Below are 17699 nucleotides of genomic sequence, written 5' to 3'. Positions count from 1 at the left end.
AAGCTTTATTTCACTTTCTTTTTTGGAGCCTCAAATTCGTAACATTAGGTTAGCATGAAAAACAAGCTTTCCAACAAATAACTTTTTGAACTGATATAGAAAGATTTGTTTTTGAAGTTAATTATAAGAGAATGGCAACTATGTCACTAAAAAATGGCGTAATTAATAAGATTTCTCATGAATTTGGCCTGAATGCTCATGAATTTGGGCTTTTGCTACACACACGTACAAGAGGTCTGTTGGGCACACATCAACGGTTTTTATATGCAGCAAAAGCAAAATTCATCTAAAACTTCGTATTTTCCGTGAATGTATGCGCATTTTCTCTAAAAAAAAAGAGTCATTTGGTATACTTTGGATCATCTGGTAAAAAGTGAAAGTGATTTTGTGGATATTTAATAGAAGAATAGTCCGGAAATAAGCACAGAATAATTTTAAAACCTCAACCATCAATGTACGGCACAAACAACGGTGGCCCCAGATTCTTTGTAGGCAGACTCTGGTCTATGTTATAGAGTTTTCAACCAGAAGGATGAATCTAAGGGCTTCCGTCATGAAATTTATCAATAAACTTTGGCAATATTTGGTCTGCCTCCACTGAAATTGATCGATTCCATCACAAAATCTTAATTTTTTCAGCGAACCTCACTCGCAATCCCAAAAAAAAAAACTTACAAAAATGTGCACAAATATACTGGCTTCTTTATAATGTTCTGTAAAACAGAAAACTTTCAATAGTTTTCGTAAATAACTTGAAAAAATAACCTTCTCCCGTCGAGTTGTATTCATTTGACATGGAGCTGTCACTTTTGTTTGCCCAACGGCTTACTTACACTATTGCACTGTTCAAATTCTCTATTGGTTGATTTTGGATGAAAAAATTATAAGAGATGCCCGGTTTTGCTAAGTTATTTTACAAAAAAAAACTCGATAAATTGAAATGAGGCTCTTGCACAAAAAATTTGGAGAGTGTTTCATCGGAAAAACGCATACTAAAATCACAAATTATAGCATATTTGCCCCTGCCTACCCCCGCCAAGAACGGGTTTTCGACTCACTAACAAGTACGTTAGAAATTGCCGTTTTCCGCACAAGTTTTCCTGGATTCCACAAACTGTTGCTGTTCGGTTGATGTGCCGCGCCGGCCGTTTGGGAATAAAGCTACCGGTGTGATAGACAAACCAACACAATGACCTTGCCGTTCTACGAAATCACTATTGAGTAGCAGATCGTTCATTATATGGGAAACTAGTTGATAGTTAGGATTTAACCGCGGAGTGCCATTAACGGTATTTGATTCGATTTAAATGACTCCTGATATTATCGCTTTTTAAAAGTGAAAATGCTGGATTTTTTCTGTTAATGTTGTTTTAAATTATTTTATTTTGATTGTTTCTGGATTTCAAATAACTAATCGACCAAGTTGCGTTTCTCATTAACCTAGGTTTGCCTAAATTAGATTTGTATAAAACGTTGAGCAAAACTCGACTTCGACGGATGAGCTCCTCTTGATGGGTTTTGGTTCTTCAAGGGTGCTTAAACCCACATCAAATTCTCATTTCACGCTCCAGCTAGTTCTTCGACCTCTGTGGGCTGGACCTACATATTTAAAAAATGGAGGCCACGGTTTTTGGACGGAAAATTCGTTACATCTGCCATGTCATGTCTGCTCTCCGACGACGACAGCCTCAAGTGGTCCGACACGGACTAGCAAAAGACGATGACGACGACGCTTAGAGGCTGCTGGCGGCATTTGGCTCAAGTTCAGTTTAGCTAGACGCCGAAATCACAGCTCAACACATGCCAATAACGACTACAACTGGAATCAATTATCTGCACACAAACTGCCAAGTTTCCAGCCAGCAGCAGTTCCAATTCATTCAGAGCTTGATGGAAATTCCGGCGCACTCCGAGAGATTGCTCATCAATCACGCACGCGCGTCACCTGGTTCGTTGTGTTTTTTTTTTCTCGTTCTGTTTTTTCACTGAGTCACTTATCTTAACTAGAGATGTTTTGTGGGCTTGAGGGGTGGAGCTTAGTAGTAATTAGTGTATCTACATGTAAATGTTCAGCCGGCTGATTTTACCAGCATCGGGTTAATGCGACAGCTAGAACCAGTAATCCCACCAGGGGACCCCGTCCAAATGCCCCGTTTACATCGATCACGTTCAGCTGGACAACCCTTCGGGATCCCACCTTCAAGGCTTCAGCGTCCATCACGTTGCACAGCTCGCCCTTGCACACCTCGAATCGATTGAGCGTTACATTATTATCATCCTCGAAAGTCACGTCGAACAAATTGAGGAATGCCGTCTGAAGTCCTGTTTCATTCAAGGCACACCCGGAAAGTCGATGGTACCGCAAGGCTCCATCCGGCCGTACGATCTGGATCTGGGACAACATACAGGAAACTTCTCCGGTCGCCGGATCCACGTCGCAAGGTTCCCGCTCATTCAAGTTTTGGCAATCGGTCCAGGTGCGGTATCGGCCTATGCAGCTCCAGCAGTCGAGCGTGTTGTTTGTCTGGGCATCATCAACTGAAAACGAGACACGAAACGGAAAAATAATCATAGATTTAGTAGAGATCCAAGACAAGTTCAAGGTCGACACGAAGATCGGCAGAAAGTTGTTGGAATATTCAAATTTTGACATGCCTCTAAAGTTGCCGTCATCAAAGTCTAAGTCCCATGCCAGGTGATTAGGTATTCATATTGGGACAACGAATTACCATTTGCGGTTGAGCTGAGATGAGCGTGCCTTGTTGTGTCATGCAAAGAATCTTGATGTAAGAGAGTTCTTTGCTCACATTTTGAAAATGCCACATTTTTATGATTTTAATGCCATTTAAATTTGATTTATGGAAACATTAATTTTCATGTTGTAAACGTGCTATGACTTAAAAATGAAAATTCGCAATCACATGTTTAAACGAAATTTTAAATTAAGAAAACAGTAAGATCAAAATTAAATGTAAAAAAAATTATTATCACACTTTTGATTCTTTCTCTTTTTTTGACGCTCGAAAAGTAAAGTTATTTGAGAGACCACTAAATTATTGCATAACACGTTCAGGGTGAGATAAAGCAGTGGACTGAGTCGGTTTGGGGTCATTTTTTTAATTTCCTAAATCCTGAGGTCTTAAAGCTTTGTTTTGGTCCAAAACTCATCCATGATTTTTTTGCAGAATTCCTCAGTATTATATGAAAAGTGGTCTTGCAACATCTCGCTAGGCACCCAGCAGTGATGTCAATTGATTTATTGATTATCAATGCCATAAGACATACACCTGTTAAAAAGCTTATAACTTTTTTGTCTAAAAAGATACGAAGTTATGATACTCGACAAAGTTGTTCAGTGGAAAATTTCCTTTTGAGAATTTATAAATTGGCATGAAAACTATTAGAAGGCTCGGTTCCATAGAAGAAACAAAAATGATGATGATTTTTCAGTACACAATATTAAATTTTCCCATACAAACCAAAAAGTGGAAATTTACTCATGTAAATGTTACTTAAAATTTCTGCAAAAAATCATGGATGAGTTTTGGACCAAAACGAAGCTTTTAAGACCAGGGTTTGAAAAATTAAAAAATGACCCCAAATTGACTCAGCCTAATAAAGCAGTGTGTTACATTTTATGGTTTTTAGATATAAAATCTGAACCGAATGTGATACCTAGGGGAGAGGAGGGGGTGGTGGTGGTATGAATGATATCATTAAAAAACTTTTAAGGACATATGTCCCATGCTTTAAAATCATTTCCCAACAAAATATGTATCAGAGCGATTGTTTTTTTCATTGATTTCCAAAAATATTTTATTGATGATACTTTAAACGCTGTTGATTTGAAAACATTTCTTGCGACGATATTTTATTTTCGAATAAAATGATTTTGAATTTAATGGCCTTAGACAAAAATTTTTTTTTTTAATTTGTTGCCATATAATTATCCCCAATGTTCGAATTACATCTTTTCCTGAAAGCTATTGATCTTCGTCTGTAATTCTTTTTGTTTTCATAATTCCCTTTCTATCCTCCATTTTCGTCTAAACAATTGTTTTTTTTTATTTGGTTATGACCGAAAAAGTTAACAAAACCTGTTGACGGTTCCTAGACAGTGTTACAGTTCCAGGTTAAGCTAAGCGTACAAACTATAAGAATACAAAACGAGTTTAGCTCCTTAAATGCTAAAGGTATGAGCCGTTTCAAATAAAGAACTTGTAAAAAAAAATTATCCCCAATTTTTATACTAGATGAGCGATAAAATATTTTAGTTGAACTCAAGTTAGTTAAACTTAATCAAAAGAAGAGGGGTATTTGTCATAGGCTTTCTGCCACCAATCAATCACAAAAAAAAGCACAACGGTTGCTTTCTTGAGTTTGGCCTCCCAGGCCATCGTATCGTATAGAATGTCATTTGAACTCATTTTCGTATATCTGCATATGCATATTCTTTATCGTATTTAAATGCATTGCATGATTATATTACGACAAGAAGAGAGACTCGTATTTTTGTACATATGAACTCGACCTTTGTGTACGACAATTAACAAAAAATCCCTTAAACGACCGATATACGATGATCAGCGGTGATTGACAGATTTTGTCGTGCTGTGCATAGAAAAAGTTGGAAATTAAGATTATTTTGAATATGAAATACGATTTATGTTATCATAATAACCAGGTGTTAGCAGAAAGTACATTATTTTATCAAACAAGATTGCTAAAACGACCGAATAACTATGCAAATAAATTCGTATGTCTGATTTTCGTAAAACGTATTTGTCTGGCAATCGTTAAAGAATACAAATAAGTTCAATTAAATCGTTTATGATAATGAGACATCGATGATTGGAATCGTAAGAGGCTTCAGAATATTGGTCTGTTTTAGATCATCGATGACGTGTTCTACGATTTAAAAGATTTTAGTTATAGGAATATACGATTTGCTTTTGGTTTAATGCCTTTGAAGCAAATCCTCTTGAATTCAGATATATCGTCGAGGAACCATCATGAGCTGCTGATCGTATCGTTAGGGGACCAAGTCCAGGTACTACAATAACTTCATGAACGTTGAAAAAAATTCTGCAATCAGGCAAATATTAAATTGTACGATATGAACTTGAATTTGACAGAGAGAATGCATTTCTTTGAAATAATCTTACTTTTATTCAACTGACGGAAAATGACAGCCCTGTGCTCAAGTCGCAGAAGACGATCAAATAAGTCGTCAAACTTTCCATATTGTTACTAAAAATATCCTATATAAAGATATTCCCAATCGCACATTAAACAACGAGCTTAAAACTGAGTCCATTTTAAACGCTGTTAGGTTAATATCCTCGAACAAACCCAATGAAAAGTGTCCACCGATCAAAGTTTTATTAAAAGATACAGTCATAAAAGAAGAAATTTTTAGTAAAAAAAAATTTTTTGGGAAACTTGCCTCTTCTTCAATAGATCCTTTATTAGTAGTTGATGGTAAAGCGCTTAACGTCACAATAAGGGATGAATTGACGCCCTTATCTATGGAAATTCTAACTGAATTGCGCGAATATCAAGATTTAATTGGAGCCAAATACATCTGGCCCGGAAGAAATGGTGCCATTCTGGTCAAACAAACAGAAAATTCAAAACCTGATATAATTAAAACTAAACTCGAAATGAATCGTTATATGAGCATGCATGTCACTCAGCAAGGAAATAACACATCTACGATTCCAAATGAAAGTCCTTCACCCAAACGAAAAAGGAACAATGCTGATCCACGATCAAAATAAGATCTTAAATCTACAACTGTTTGAAACTTTTATATATTTTATTCAATGGATAGTTTAATTAATAGATACCACGAAAATGTAGAAGATTTTAATTTAAGTAGTTTTAATAATGATTCAAGATCCTTTAGAATTTTGCAATGGAATGTACGTAGTATGAATAATTTAGATAAATTTGATTGCATATTACAAACTATTGATCATTTTAATGTTTGTATCGATGTTATTGTTATTTGTGAAACTTGGCTTGGTAAAGATAACTGTTGTATTAACAACATTCCGGGATATACATCTATTTTCTCTTGCCGTGATCAACCATATGGAGGCCTAGCTATGTATATAAAAACAAATTTGAATTTTAAAACTACTGAAAATATAACTTTTGATGGCTTTCACCGAATAAGTGTCGAAATCTGTACAAGTGGTCAAGTAATTTGTGTTCATGGCGTATATAGACCCCCTGCATTTTCGTTTAACAAGTTTTGTGATCAAATTGAATCTCTTCTAACGTCTGTTGCTGATAATCACTCCTGCTTTATTGTAGGTGATTTAAACGTTCCTGTGAATCTGGTTAATTTGAATACCGTAGCAAAATATAGATCTATCTTAGAATCTTTTGGATACGCTTGTACAAACACATTTCCTACTAGGCCAACAACTCGGAATATTCTAGATCACGTAATATCGAAGCAAATTGACTTAGATCGATTGAAAAATGATACAATCTTTTCTGATGTTAGTGACCATCTACAAATACTCACGTCCTTCAATTTATTAGGTGATAAAAATGTAACAATTCTAAGAAAAGAGATAGTTGACTACGCTAAACTAAACAGCTTATTTGTGAATTATTTAAACAGTATTCAACTACCAGAAAGTGTTGATGAAGGCCTACAAGAAATCACATCAACTTACAATCGCTTTGTGAAAGTTTCTACTCGTACACTTAATAAAAGGGTAAAACTTAAAGGTAATTGCTGTCCGTGGATGACATTTGACCTGTGGACACTCATCAAAATAAAAGATAATTATTTAAAACGATCAAAAAAGCATCCTAATGATAACAATTTGAAAGAGATGTTAATTCATTTAAATAAAAAAGTGAGTGCAAAAAAACAAGAATGTAAAAGGCTCTATTACGAGCGCTTATTAAATAATTCTCCGCATTCTAAGCTCTGGAAAAACATAAATACGCTCTTAGGTAAATCTAAAACGACTTCCTCAATCAACCTTTCAGATGAAAGAGGTGTTATAACCAATAGTACACAGATTTGTGAGAAATTTAACAAACATTTTTCCACAATTGGAAAGAACCTGGCTAAAGAGATTCCAATAGACACTGAAAATGATCATTTGTCTCATATCGCACAGGTAGAAAATACAATCTTCTTACGACCCGCTAATGTAAACGAGGTTCGATTAGTTATTTTTTCACTTAAAAATAAAAAGGGTCATGGACCAGATGGCTTCCCTGTTAATGTCCTAAAAAACAACCATGAAACATTCTCGTACATACTCACACAATATTTTAACCAAATATTAGAGTCAGGAGTTTTCCCGAACTGTCTAAAAATTGCGAAAGTTATCCCTGTTTTTAAGGCTGGCGATTCGCTTGACGTCAATAACTATCGTCCTATCTCGACCTTAAGCGTTTTTAGTAAAGTGTTCGAGAAGCTTCTTGTTAATAGGATTGTAGACTTTCTAAATCAGAACAATATACTCTATAAACTGCAATATGGATTTAGATCAGGCTCGAGCACTCAAATTGCCATCTCAGAATTAGTGGAATCTATCATATGTAAAATAGAGTCAAAAAATGTTGTTGGGGCATTGTTTTTGGATCTCAAAAAAGCTTTCGACACTCTAAATCATGACATATTATTGTCCAAATTGCATAAATACGGGATAAGAGGAACAGCAAATAATATCCTTCGTAGCTACCTAGAAGATCGCAAGCAGTTTGTGGCTATTGAAAATACAAGAAGCGAATTAAGAAATATTGATATCGGTGTACCACAAGGGAGTAATATCGGGCCATTACTTTTCCTCTTATATGTAAATGATTTATGTAACCTTCAACTTAAAGGCACAGCACGTTTATTTGCCGATGATACAGCAATTTTTTATTCAGAAACTTCACCTGATATTATAATTCAGCACATTGAAGACGACCTAAAACTGCTTTCAAAATATTTCAATTCAAACCTACTTTCACTTAATTATACAAAAACCAAATACATGTTGTTTCGTTCTTCACATAAAAAACTGCCTCGTACTAATGACCCAGCTATGAATGGTAATACGATTGAGAGAGTTAGTTGTTTCAAATACTTAGGAATTTACTTAGATGAAACTCTTTCATGGAATCGTCAAATTGAACACCTGGAAAAAAAAATTACTCCTCTTTGCGGTGTTCTTTGGAAACTGAGAAATTTTGTTCCCCAACATGTTCTCTTTAAATTTTATTTTGCGTTTATTCACTCTCATTTGAACTACCTTGTTATGATATGGGGAAGAGCTTCTTTGTCTCACTTACAGAAACTTCAAACGCTCCAGAATAGATGCTTGAAAAACATCTTAAAACTCCCTTTGTTATTCCCTACCTTTCAGCTATACTCTTTAAGAACGCATAACGTTCTTCCAATATCTGAACTCTGTGATTTGCAAACTGTTATATATATCTATGATAATCTACACTCAACTGAAAATATTCAAAACCTCCATTTTACTACGGGGTTGCGAACTCATAACACTCGCCAGTCAGATTTCTTGCAACGAAGCCGATCCACAACATCATTAGGGCAAAAAAGAATTTCGTTTATTGGACCTACTAAATACAACACCTTACCAACTGATATTAAAAACATAACCAATCGTTCCATGTTCAAAACCAAAGTGATACAGCTTTTGAAAGAAAAATTGAACCATTAAAACAGTCGATCATCAACCAGTCTTTGTTTTGCTTACCTTTTGCATATTTGTAGCGTTAATTTCTAATATTATTATTCTTTAAAAAATTGTAGTTTGTATTTTTATCTTATTAAATTATTGAACATAACTTGATAAAATTAGTAAATATAATTAGTGTAATAGTAAATATAGTATAATGAATCTCTTCAAAGGAAATTATTTTCCATTGAGATTCATATTGTTGCAAAAAAAAAAAAAAAAAAAAAAAACAAAGACCTACAAGATTACAACCTCAATCACCTGTATGATGATGTAAATTGTCATAGTATATTCCAAAAAGAATCAGGGTAGTCGTGAAAGATTCGCATGACAAATCGTGCAAATCGTATTTCAATACAATCCAAATCAAGAATATGTGTGCTAATGTATATATATGGCCTCCAAAATGATACGTATATACTGGTTTTGCTGCATTATATACGATATGTTTACACGTATATTTGCACGTATAATTAGCTAGATATACACTTATATAAAGAATTCTGTACGTTTTTTTCTTCTTATTAACAGTAGAAACCTTTTGTACAAAACATTAGCATCAAATATGAGATAAATTGCTGCAAAAATAAATAAAATATTTTTAAACCCATGCCATTTGTGCCTTGACTTTTGTAAGGAATTAAGGCATCTATCAGTAAAAAAAATTACCTGACATCTGATACAATGATGAACATTGGCATAGTTTAACGTTTAACATTATTGAAATTGCAGTTTCAATCACGAAATAAAAAATTTCCTTATTCAAATATTTGTTTCTGTTATTTTAAACGATTTTTAATAAACATGTCTAGGTAGGGCAAAACGCGCCATTTCCGTTTACCTTTAACCATGTTTCATATTTGTTCAAATTTATATACAGTTTAAACACAACAATTTAAAAAAATTTATATGTTTTATTGGAAATCATAACTTGAATATAAACGAATATATTTGAAATTCCTAAATTTTATATAAATTAAATAAACTATTCACCAGAATTTCAGTTTATCTGGCAGCACTGCGCGTGGCAATATTTTTCTCCATCCGTGAAGTAGTATCTGTTAAGTGTTTTTACCTGGCAAACACTTTCGGAGGCACTTTGATCAATAAACACTTATTAAACGTTAATTGGCGCGTTTGGGTACACACATACATATGCGCATTTTGCCCCAAACGAACATGAAATCATACTGTAGACAGCCGTTCAAAAATTCAACGATTAAGACGTATATAATTGATATGAGTGTTCGAAATTTACAGGCTGGTAAATTTTTTTTAAGTTATAAATGTGTACAAAAACACCAAAATAAAGGTGGCCCAAGATACCCCACATTATGTGGCCCATGATTCCTCACAAGAGATAATTTGAAAATTGGTTGCGTTTGAGTGATTTTTTGGTTAATTATGAAAAATTCCCTTTCCATGTGAAAGAGCAAGACAAGACTGAGAAAATAAGCCTATGATCATATTTTTGTGATGTACTACAAGTTTCCCACCAATGCAATTTTCGAGTGCTTGTTCATTTTCGTATGTATTTTTTTTTAGCTGGTTACATAAAGGACGCTTATGATGCGTCAAAAACATATAGAAAAATATGCTTAAATACGCAAAGCGACGACGATGACAGTTTGGATTAAGATTTCTATCTCAAGACACGTTACCCCACTTTCCCCTAAATTAAAGAAATCTTATAGAAATACAGAAACAGATACAAAATTAAATATTTCAATTCAGGTTCAGAATTCAGATTCAAAATTCAGAAAATGATTTAGCTTGTAAATGAGTTTTATAATCAACATAAAATTGTTGAAGAATTCATTAGATCATGAACTTAAAAATGATCTTGTCACATTAATTTCCAGAATTCCAATACCACAAATAAAAATTGAATTTGAGTGAATTTTCTGAGTTCGTTTTATGCAAAAATCTCAAATTTTATTTGAAAAAAAATCATCCAGAAGATTTTTATTATGGAATTGATTTTTTTGTAAATTATTGTTGATGTTGATCTTTACCTGAAATATCTGCACAAAATTTTCTTATTTCTCGGTGCATAGTTTAACATTATTATAATTGCAGTTTCATAAATGCCAAATTTAAAACTTAAATAAAAAAATTGGATTTAGTTTACATCAAGCTTATATGATTCAAACAATTTTCATCTTCTACTATTTTTTTTTAAATTTTATTGGTTATCATCAATGGTTAAAATATTTCAATTCGCTAAAGAGTTTGGAACATTAAGATTGTTTGATTTTTCAAGAATTGAAGCCTCTTCTAAAAACTTATTTTTGGCTCAAATGAAATACGTTTAAATTACCAGACTCTATTTCAAAGATTTTTCCCTCGACGAAAGCGAATGGCATATTTTTTTTACGTAAGGTTTCATAACAAAGCTTTTAACGTTAAAGTGCTTACATAATTTGATTTTTTTTATTCGTGGATTGTTGGGCAAAAAATCAAAGATAAAAATCAGTCACCAAAAACCGACATCCTAACCTACTCCCTCCCCGAATAGATTCTTCTAACGAATCTACTTTTGAGTGTTGGTATAAATTTCATTCAATTTTGTTAATTTATATAGGATTTTAACCAGCTGGGTCATTCGTCCTCATAACAAAGTTTGTTCATATTGTCTAAATTATAAAGTTTATCAAACCATTTTTCATTTTTCAAAAATACCAATAGTTTGTTCTCGTTCGTTATTTGCGAAGCTGCCGTCAACTAGGAATCATTCAGAGATGTATGTCATTGGAATTGAAATTCTATAACAACAAAAAAGAGGAATTATAAGTGATTATGTTCCATTCAAATGAAATGCAGAAAGCATGGGCTATATCACAAAACTTGAATGTCTTACAAAGATCAAATGTTCTATAAAAAATTGCCAAATGGAGCAAAATAACAATGCTTTAAGCTTAAAAAATTTGAACAGAACAAGTTTTTGAGTAATAGAACTTTGTTTGACAAATTTCACGAAATGTGACTTCAAGATCATTTTTCATCATTTTAAAATGTTCCTTACAGGAAAAAAGTTGGAAGAGGTTATATATTACACAACTGTGATCGTAGAATTACGAATACTTTACTAGATTTTTGTGACAGCTCAATTCTATGCTGATCGCTCAAACCCTTAAAGTACCTAGCTTCAATATTTTTTTGGTGTCCCAAGAGGCCGTTCACTATCATATTCTTCATTTTTATTTGAAATTTTGTTCGGTCGTGGATTTTTTGTTTTGTCCCCTTTTAAATCCGATCGAACAATCTGAAATGTTCCAAGTTTACACGGTACAGGGAAAAATCAAGAAATTAAAAAAAAATCCTGCATAACAGGTTTTTCGCATAAACCCTTGTTTTTTAACATTCATAGAAATCATTTATTTGATTAAGACTCTTTTAAGGAACAAACAGTTAGTATCATTTATACCATATTCGTTTTCATCCTGGTGGTCCACCGGTTGTGCACCAAGTGCTGTCAAAGCGTTTTTTTTACATGAAGATAACAGCAGTTGGTGCACAACCGGTTGGCCACCAGATGAAAACAAATACGGCATTAATATCAGGAAGCCAAAAGATTAAAACGTTGGATAATTGAGAGTATCAATTCAACTTTCCGTAGTGGTAAACACCCCTAAACTCTGCTGCTGGTTTTCTTCACATCACGAACAAACGCCGTCGCTTACTGCGACCACACGATTTGACGCTCCAGTACCAAATAAAGCTCGCGCGAAGAAGCTGCTGGCTTTTTATAACCTTCCAGCTTGTCCAACACGATGAAAATTACCACAGTGTTGCACAAGCTGGAAGGTTATAAAAAGCCAGCAGCTTCTTCGCGCGAGCTTTATTTGGTACTGGAGCGTCAAATCGTGTGGTCGCAGTAAGCGACGGCGTTTGTTCGTGATGTGAAGAAAATCAGCAGTAAGGAAGCAGAGTTTACAGATTTTTTACCACTACGGATTAAGGAATTAATGCTCTTAAACATCCAGCGTTTTGGTATGTCGGCTTTCTGATACTGGGTGCTTTTAAGGGCCACTAATTGTTCCATAAAGAGCTTTGATCTACTGAACTATCTAAGTACAAAGTGCAGGGAATCGTAAAAATTGACTACCGTGACATAAGAGACAAAAATGAAAATCAAACATAAACGAAAAACATGACTGATACATCTAAGGAGCTAATCTGTTGAAAAAAAAAAGACCAACCTCACCAACTTAAATAGCCTAGTGTGGACTAGGTTCTGTGCAAAAAAAAATCACACAGAATGCCAAGAGATTGTTTTGAATTTAATACTCTCAATTTCAGTTAAACTAAAGTTTTGAGAAGAACTGTTAAAGATTATGGTTGGGTGGACAAACTGGCTCAGAAGAAACATCTGCAGCTATTGTAGCCATGTCAGCCACTTTTTTCGTTGCTTGACCTCAAACTGCGTCAATCAACTAACTGAAGCTTTTTTTCCAACATCTATTGTTGTTTTGCTGCGGCCTCATTCTTGGTTGATTGGTGCTGACTGGGGAAGCGGCAGCTGAAGCCGAGACTGCAGACACGGAAGACAAGCATCTCAGAAATTTTCAAAATGACTGAAGCTCGACTACAGCTCCGCAGCTATATTTATAAATTTCCAAGCTCAAATCAAATACGAACTTCGTTGGTATTGGTGTACCAACACACAGCCGATACAAAATGTTATCTGGAAAGGATGTCTCTGAAAGAGGCGTTTTTCGTGACGCGAGATCCGTTCGCGAATTTCAATTTGCCCCCCTATAGTGTTGCCGTAAGACGTAATTCTACGTCAAAATATAACCAAAATATTTGTATATATACATACTAATCGTAAGAGTATAATATGAACTTCATAAATCCATATATTCAAAGCAATGGAAAACTCGCAACTTTTTTCAGAAAAAGTTTTCTAAATTGTTGATTATGGGTTCAAATGATAGGGAGGGAGTGTAACACGGTATATTCTTCTTCTGAATCGATTGTGATCATTGCTGATTAGGAGATTACTTATATTTATGCAATCACTAATATTTATCCAACAATTGTCTGGAAGAAAGTGTTAATAGAATAAATTTTCCTCTTATTATAGAAAATAGCGCCTTTAAGTATGCAATGTCATTAGCGTTGAAACAAAGTTATAGAATTTTCTTCTTCTGTCAGTTATAACATGTGAAATGAGAACAAACCTGACCAAAATAGTCAATAGACATTCTGTCTTGGGGTTTTGTTTGATTTTTTCTCCCAAGGATTAGGGCTTCCTAAATAAAGGATCAAGTCTCCTTCAATAGAGGACAAGTCTCCCTAAACTTCAACAATATCGCAATTTTTTTACTCTCACGAAAATGCTTCTAGTCCATCTATGAGTTCAAGTGTCGTTCTAATTTTTGGAGCGTAGAAACTTGAAGTTACACGCTGTCAGACAATGTAAAAGGGTGCGAGTTGCTATTTTTTTTCCAAAAAGATATGGTGAAAATAAGAAAAGGGGATCAAGTATCCCCACTCTCCCCTAATGACATTCAGTCATTCAGCTTACATCTACACAGCTAGTCCCTTTCTTATTTGGCTCACAGGCATTGTTGGACTGTTGAGTTTTTACTTGGCTCGTAACAGTGATTAATGGTTGCCTGGATTTATCTGATCTTTCCGATCTGCTTGATAAGTATTTAAACTAAATAAACTTTCAATTTAAACAAAAACAACGATTCGTTATACCTTTAACTCTACAGGATCGCCTCGAATGACATCTCACAGCAAAGTTTAAACATGTAAATTGGGATTTCAGTTTGGAAAATTTTGCTGCTGTAACTCACATTGAAATCTAGAGTCACTCAAATTCATTCAGAAGAATCCCTAGTAGGAACCTAAAATCGTTAAACGTGTTCCAAACTCGCCCTTAAATAAACTTGTATCCACATTTAAAAAAAGTCCTTGAAATAATTGCTAGTATGCTTAAATTTTGATTCATACCTTTGCCAAAATAAAAGCAACCAGGTTGCCAAAAAAAAAAAAAAAAAATAAATCCAATTGTGACTTCACTGACCCCTGCCCCGTGAGGGGGGTGCTGTTGAGGACCTACAAGTAAGGGTCCACCCAGCCCCCTCCTCATGGGCGAAAGTAAAGCCGAACCGTCCGTCGACGAAATGCGGTTACATGAGGCATCGGGTTGAAGCCTCCAAGGCCGCCCGGTAGTCTGCAGTCTGTATTTACGCTCACCTTGCTCCTCGGATTGTGCCGAAATTGTGGGAACGGCCAGCACGATCGCAAACAGCACCAGAGACGCCGAGCAGGCGGAGAGCAGCTTCAACTTTAGTGCGGCCATTGCGTGTGTCTTTTAGTGGCAGTTATATTACGAATTCCGATCTGTATCTGCAACAACCGTCAAGCGAAACACCTTTTGAAAAAATTGGGGTTTACACAATCGCCCAAAATGAATCTTTTTCTTTGGGTTTTTTTTCGGTCTTCAAGTTTCTCGGTGACTAACTTAAACGGTGCTGATTTTGATGAATCCACTCGCGACGACGATCGTAACTCTACTAAAAATCACAAAAGCTCGTCGCTGCTGATGAGGCGAATAAGTAACTATACGATCACTCGCTGCCGCTGCCTAGCTGGACAACACACAAACAATGCGTCGCGAACAATTTTGCTTTGTCGCCCCCATCGCCGGTCGGTCGTTCGTTGCGTGTTGCCTAGCGAGCTGGAATGGAGCTCGTGTCGTCGTGACACGTTTAAGCCGGGGGAAAATGACGGAAGCGGGGAGCTTTCTTGTGCCTTTTCCTAGCTAGCTGCGCGGTGCCGAACTATGACGTCACTTCGGGTACGATCATCTACGGCGAATAAGTGCATATCGATTAGCCTACGTTGGGCCGTGCCCGGTTAAAAGGGGATTTCCATGATCGTGCATTGGATAGCTACTAGTACATATGACAGGTGACAGGTTTTTGTTATTATTGTTGTTGATTTAGCGCTTAACTGTACCTACTAGGTAGTAAGTGGCTAGCTCTTCACTAACCGGTCGTTAGCGTAGACTTATGGGTAAGTCAAGTTCTGACTTATTTACAAGTCAAACTCTTTTATTACAGAGAATAATTTAGAAATGATCAACGAAATTGGGGATCATCCTACGGTGTTTTTGTTTATGGGTAAACTGGATCACAAATGTTTTGCCAATTTTGTGCTCGTTAATTGTCAGCTGAACAAAAATACTTGACATGGTAATTACAAATTTATTGAAAAAATGATTGCTTATTCGAACAAGCTTTAATGAAGTTAGAAGAATAAAGTCAAATTAAAACGCTCTTCCTAATTAGGGCTTTATATGACCCGAACTGTATCTTCTCGATGGATTAGGAACGGTTAAAGCAAGATACATGAAATTTTTTGAGTTTTAACTAGTATTTTGCTCTTAACCTTTTTTTTTAAAGAATTTCAAAAAATAATGCAATTTCGATTGAAAATCAAGCTTTTCTGTCCGATTACATCCATTTCCATCTGAAAATGATAATTGTATTATAAAAGGATTGATCCAGAAAACAATTTATGTATTACAGTGTGACCCGTAAAATATCCAAAATTTTCAGCAGTCTGTTTTGGATTGTTTCAGACAATTTTCGAGGAAATTATTTTTGGTGTATTAAGCTTTATCAGCAAGATGTACACAAAGGAGATAGTTACCACTTTGCTTCTCTCCCAAAAATCACCCAAGTAAATTGAGGCGGCTGTAGGATGCCATCTAGCGACTGTCTAACGCGTAAAACGTTCTCTCCATGATGGTCCAAGTCCAAGGAAGTCGGATAGTGGATTGTCACAGTCTGCACGCACTTTAAAAGTGGTGAAATTGGTCAAGGCGTTACTGGAGTGGAATCCAGTGATATCAATCTAAAGGCTGCAATAGATGCAAATATCTTGAATTCATTCATGTAACGATTGGTCAAAGATGACTTACATAAATGCATCATCAAAGGCAAGAGCAAAGCTGCGTTTTATAACAGAACGGATGAACACGTTCGTTGCCATGGGCATGGGAGGCCCTGTCACATCAAAAAACGTGTGACGTTCTCTTACTCAAGTCAGCCGCTCAGTTTAACCACACGTCGCAAATCTTGGAGTTCGCCCTTTTTGCTTTCTCGCTCCGAGAATTTCTTTGGGCCCGGCTAGTAAACCAACCAACCAATGAGCATGGTGACGCTCATTTCGGAAGTTTTACTAGCTGTGCCCAAAGAAATTCTTGGAGCGAAAAAAATAGGAGGGAGAGCTTCAACATTTGCAAAATGTGGCTAAACTCAGGCAGCGGCAACGCTATTCAAACCGTTTGGAGCACATCTCTCAGATTTTCCCTTTTTTGACAGATTTAAGCTTTTTTCCTCAGATTTGAGATTTCGTCTCCTATGCTCTCAAGGCAAAAAAAAACTTAAATCTGATAAAAAAAAAGCTTAAAAACGAGATTCACGACCACTTATTTAAAAGATGTTGGTCACACGATACATAGAAAAAACATGTAACGTTGCCGCCGCTTGCCGCCACCTGGCTAAACTGCAGCTGCAGCTTACGTGAGTAAGAGAGCGTCACACGTTTTTTTATGTGACGGGACCTTCCAGGAAATACACCCGTCACCTGAATATGGGTCCCGTGGCGACGAACGTGTTAAAGCACTGGGACTTTAGCGATCGTAGCGATTTCTGTCTAAGTTGAAGAAGAAGAAGCTTATCGTCGTGTTCTCAGACGAGAAATTTTATTCGTACGGATAGGTATATTTTACTCCTGAAGGCTAAACATGTTCCAAAGAATGTGAAATTCAAGTTTACTACTAACTTCTCATCTGAGTCATGGTATTTGGAGCGCTTGCTCCGAATGAATTGAAGATGTCTCATGTTTTCATACATGCTGGAATAAAAGTTAATACTGGAGTCCACAATAACATTTTGAAGAATCAGGTGCTTTTGTGGATTTGAGCAAACTTCGGTGAACCCGAGA

General features: G+C 35.6%; 2 protein-coding genes across 9 annotated transcripts in view; one reads left to right on the top strand and one right to left on the bottom strand.

The window, feature by feature from the left end:
• Nucleotides 1–17699, top strand: part of LOC129754674 (high affinity cGMP-specific 3',5'-cyclic phosphodiesterase 9A) — a 711945-nt gene that overhangs the window by 655813 nt on the left and 38433 nt on the right. The gene's annotated exons all lie outside the window — the stretch shown is intronic.
• LOC129754679 (uncharacterized) lies at nucleotides 1351–15335 on the bottom strand. Its single transcript, XM_055750878.1, has 2 exons — nucleotides 14940–15335; nucleotides 1351–2538 (listed from the first exon to the last, which is right to left on the bottom strand). Exons 1-2 carry the CDS (start codon nucleotides 15043–15045, stop codon nucleotides 2084–2086), a joined length of 561 nt encoding a protein of 186 aa, XP_055606853.1. The 5' UTR covers nucleotides 15046–15335; the 3' UTR covers nucleotides 1351–2083.

This window comes from Uranotaenia lowii, chromosome 3 (genome assembly GCF_029784155.1).
Source record: "Uranotaenia lowii strain MFRU-FL chromosome 3, ASM2978415v1, whole genome shotgun sequence".
NCBI lineage: Eukaryota > Metazoa > Arthropoda > Insecta > Diptera > Culicidae > Uranotaenia > Uranotaenia lowii.
The sequence above is the reverse complement of the archived record's forward strand: the minus strand, read 5'-3'. Positions and strand labels throughout refer to the sequence as shown.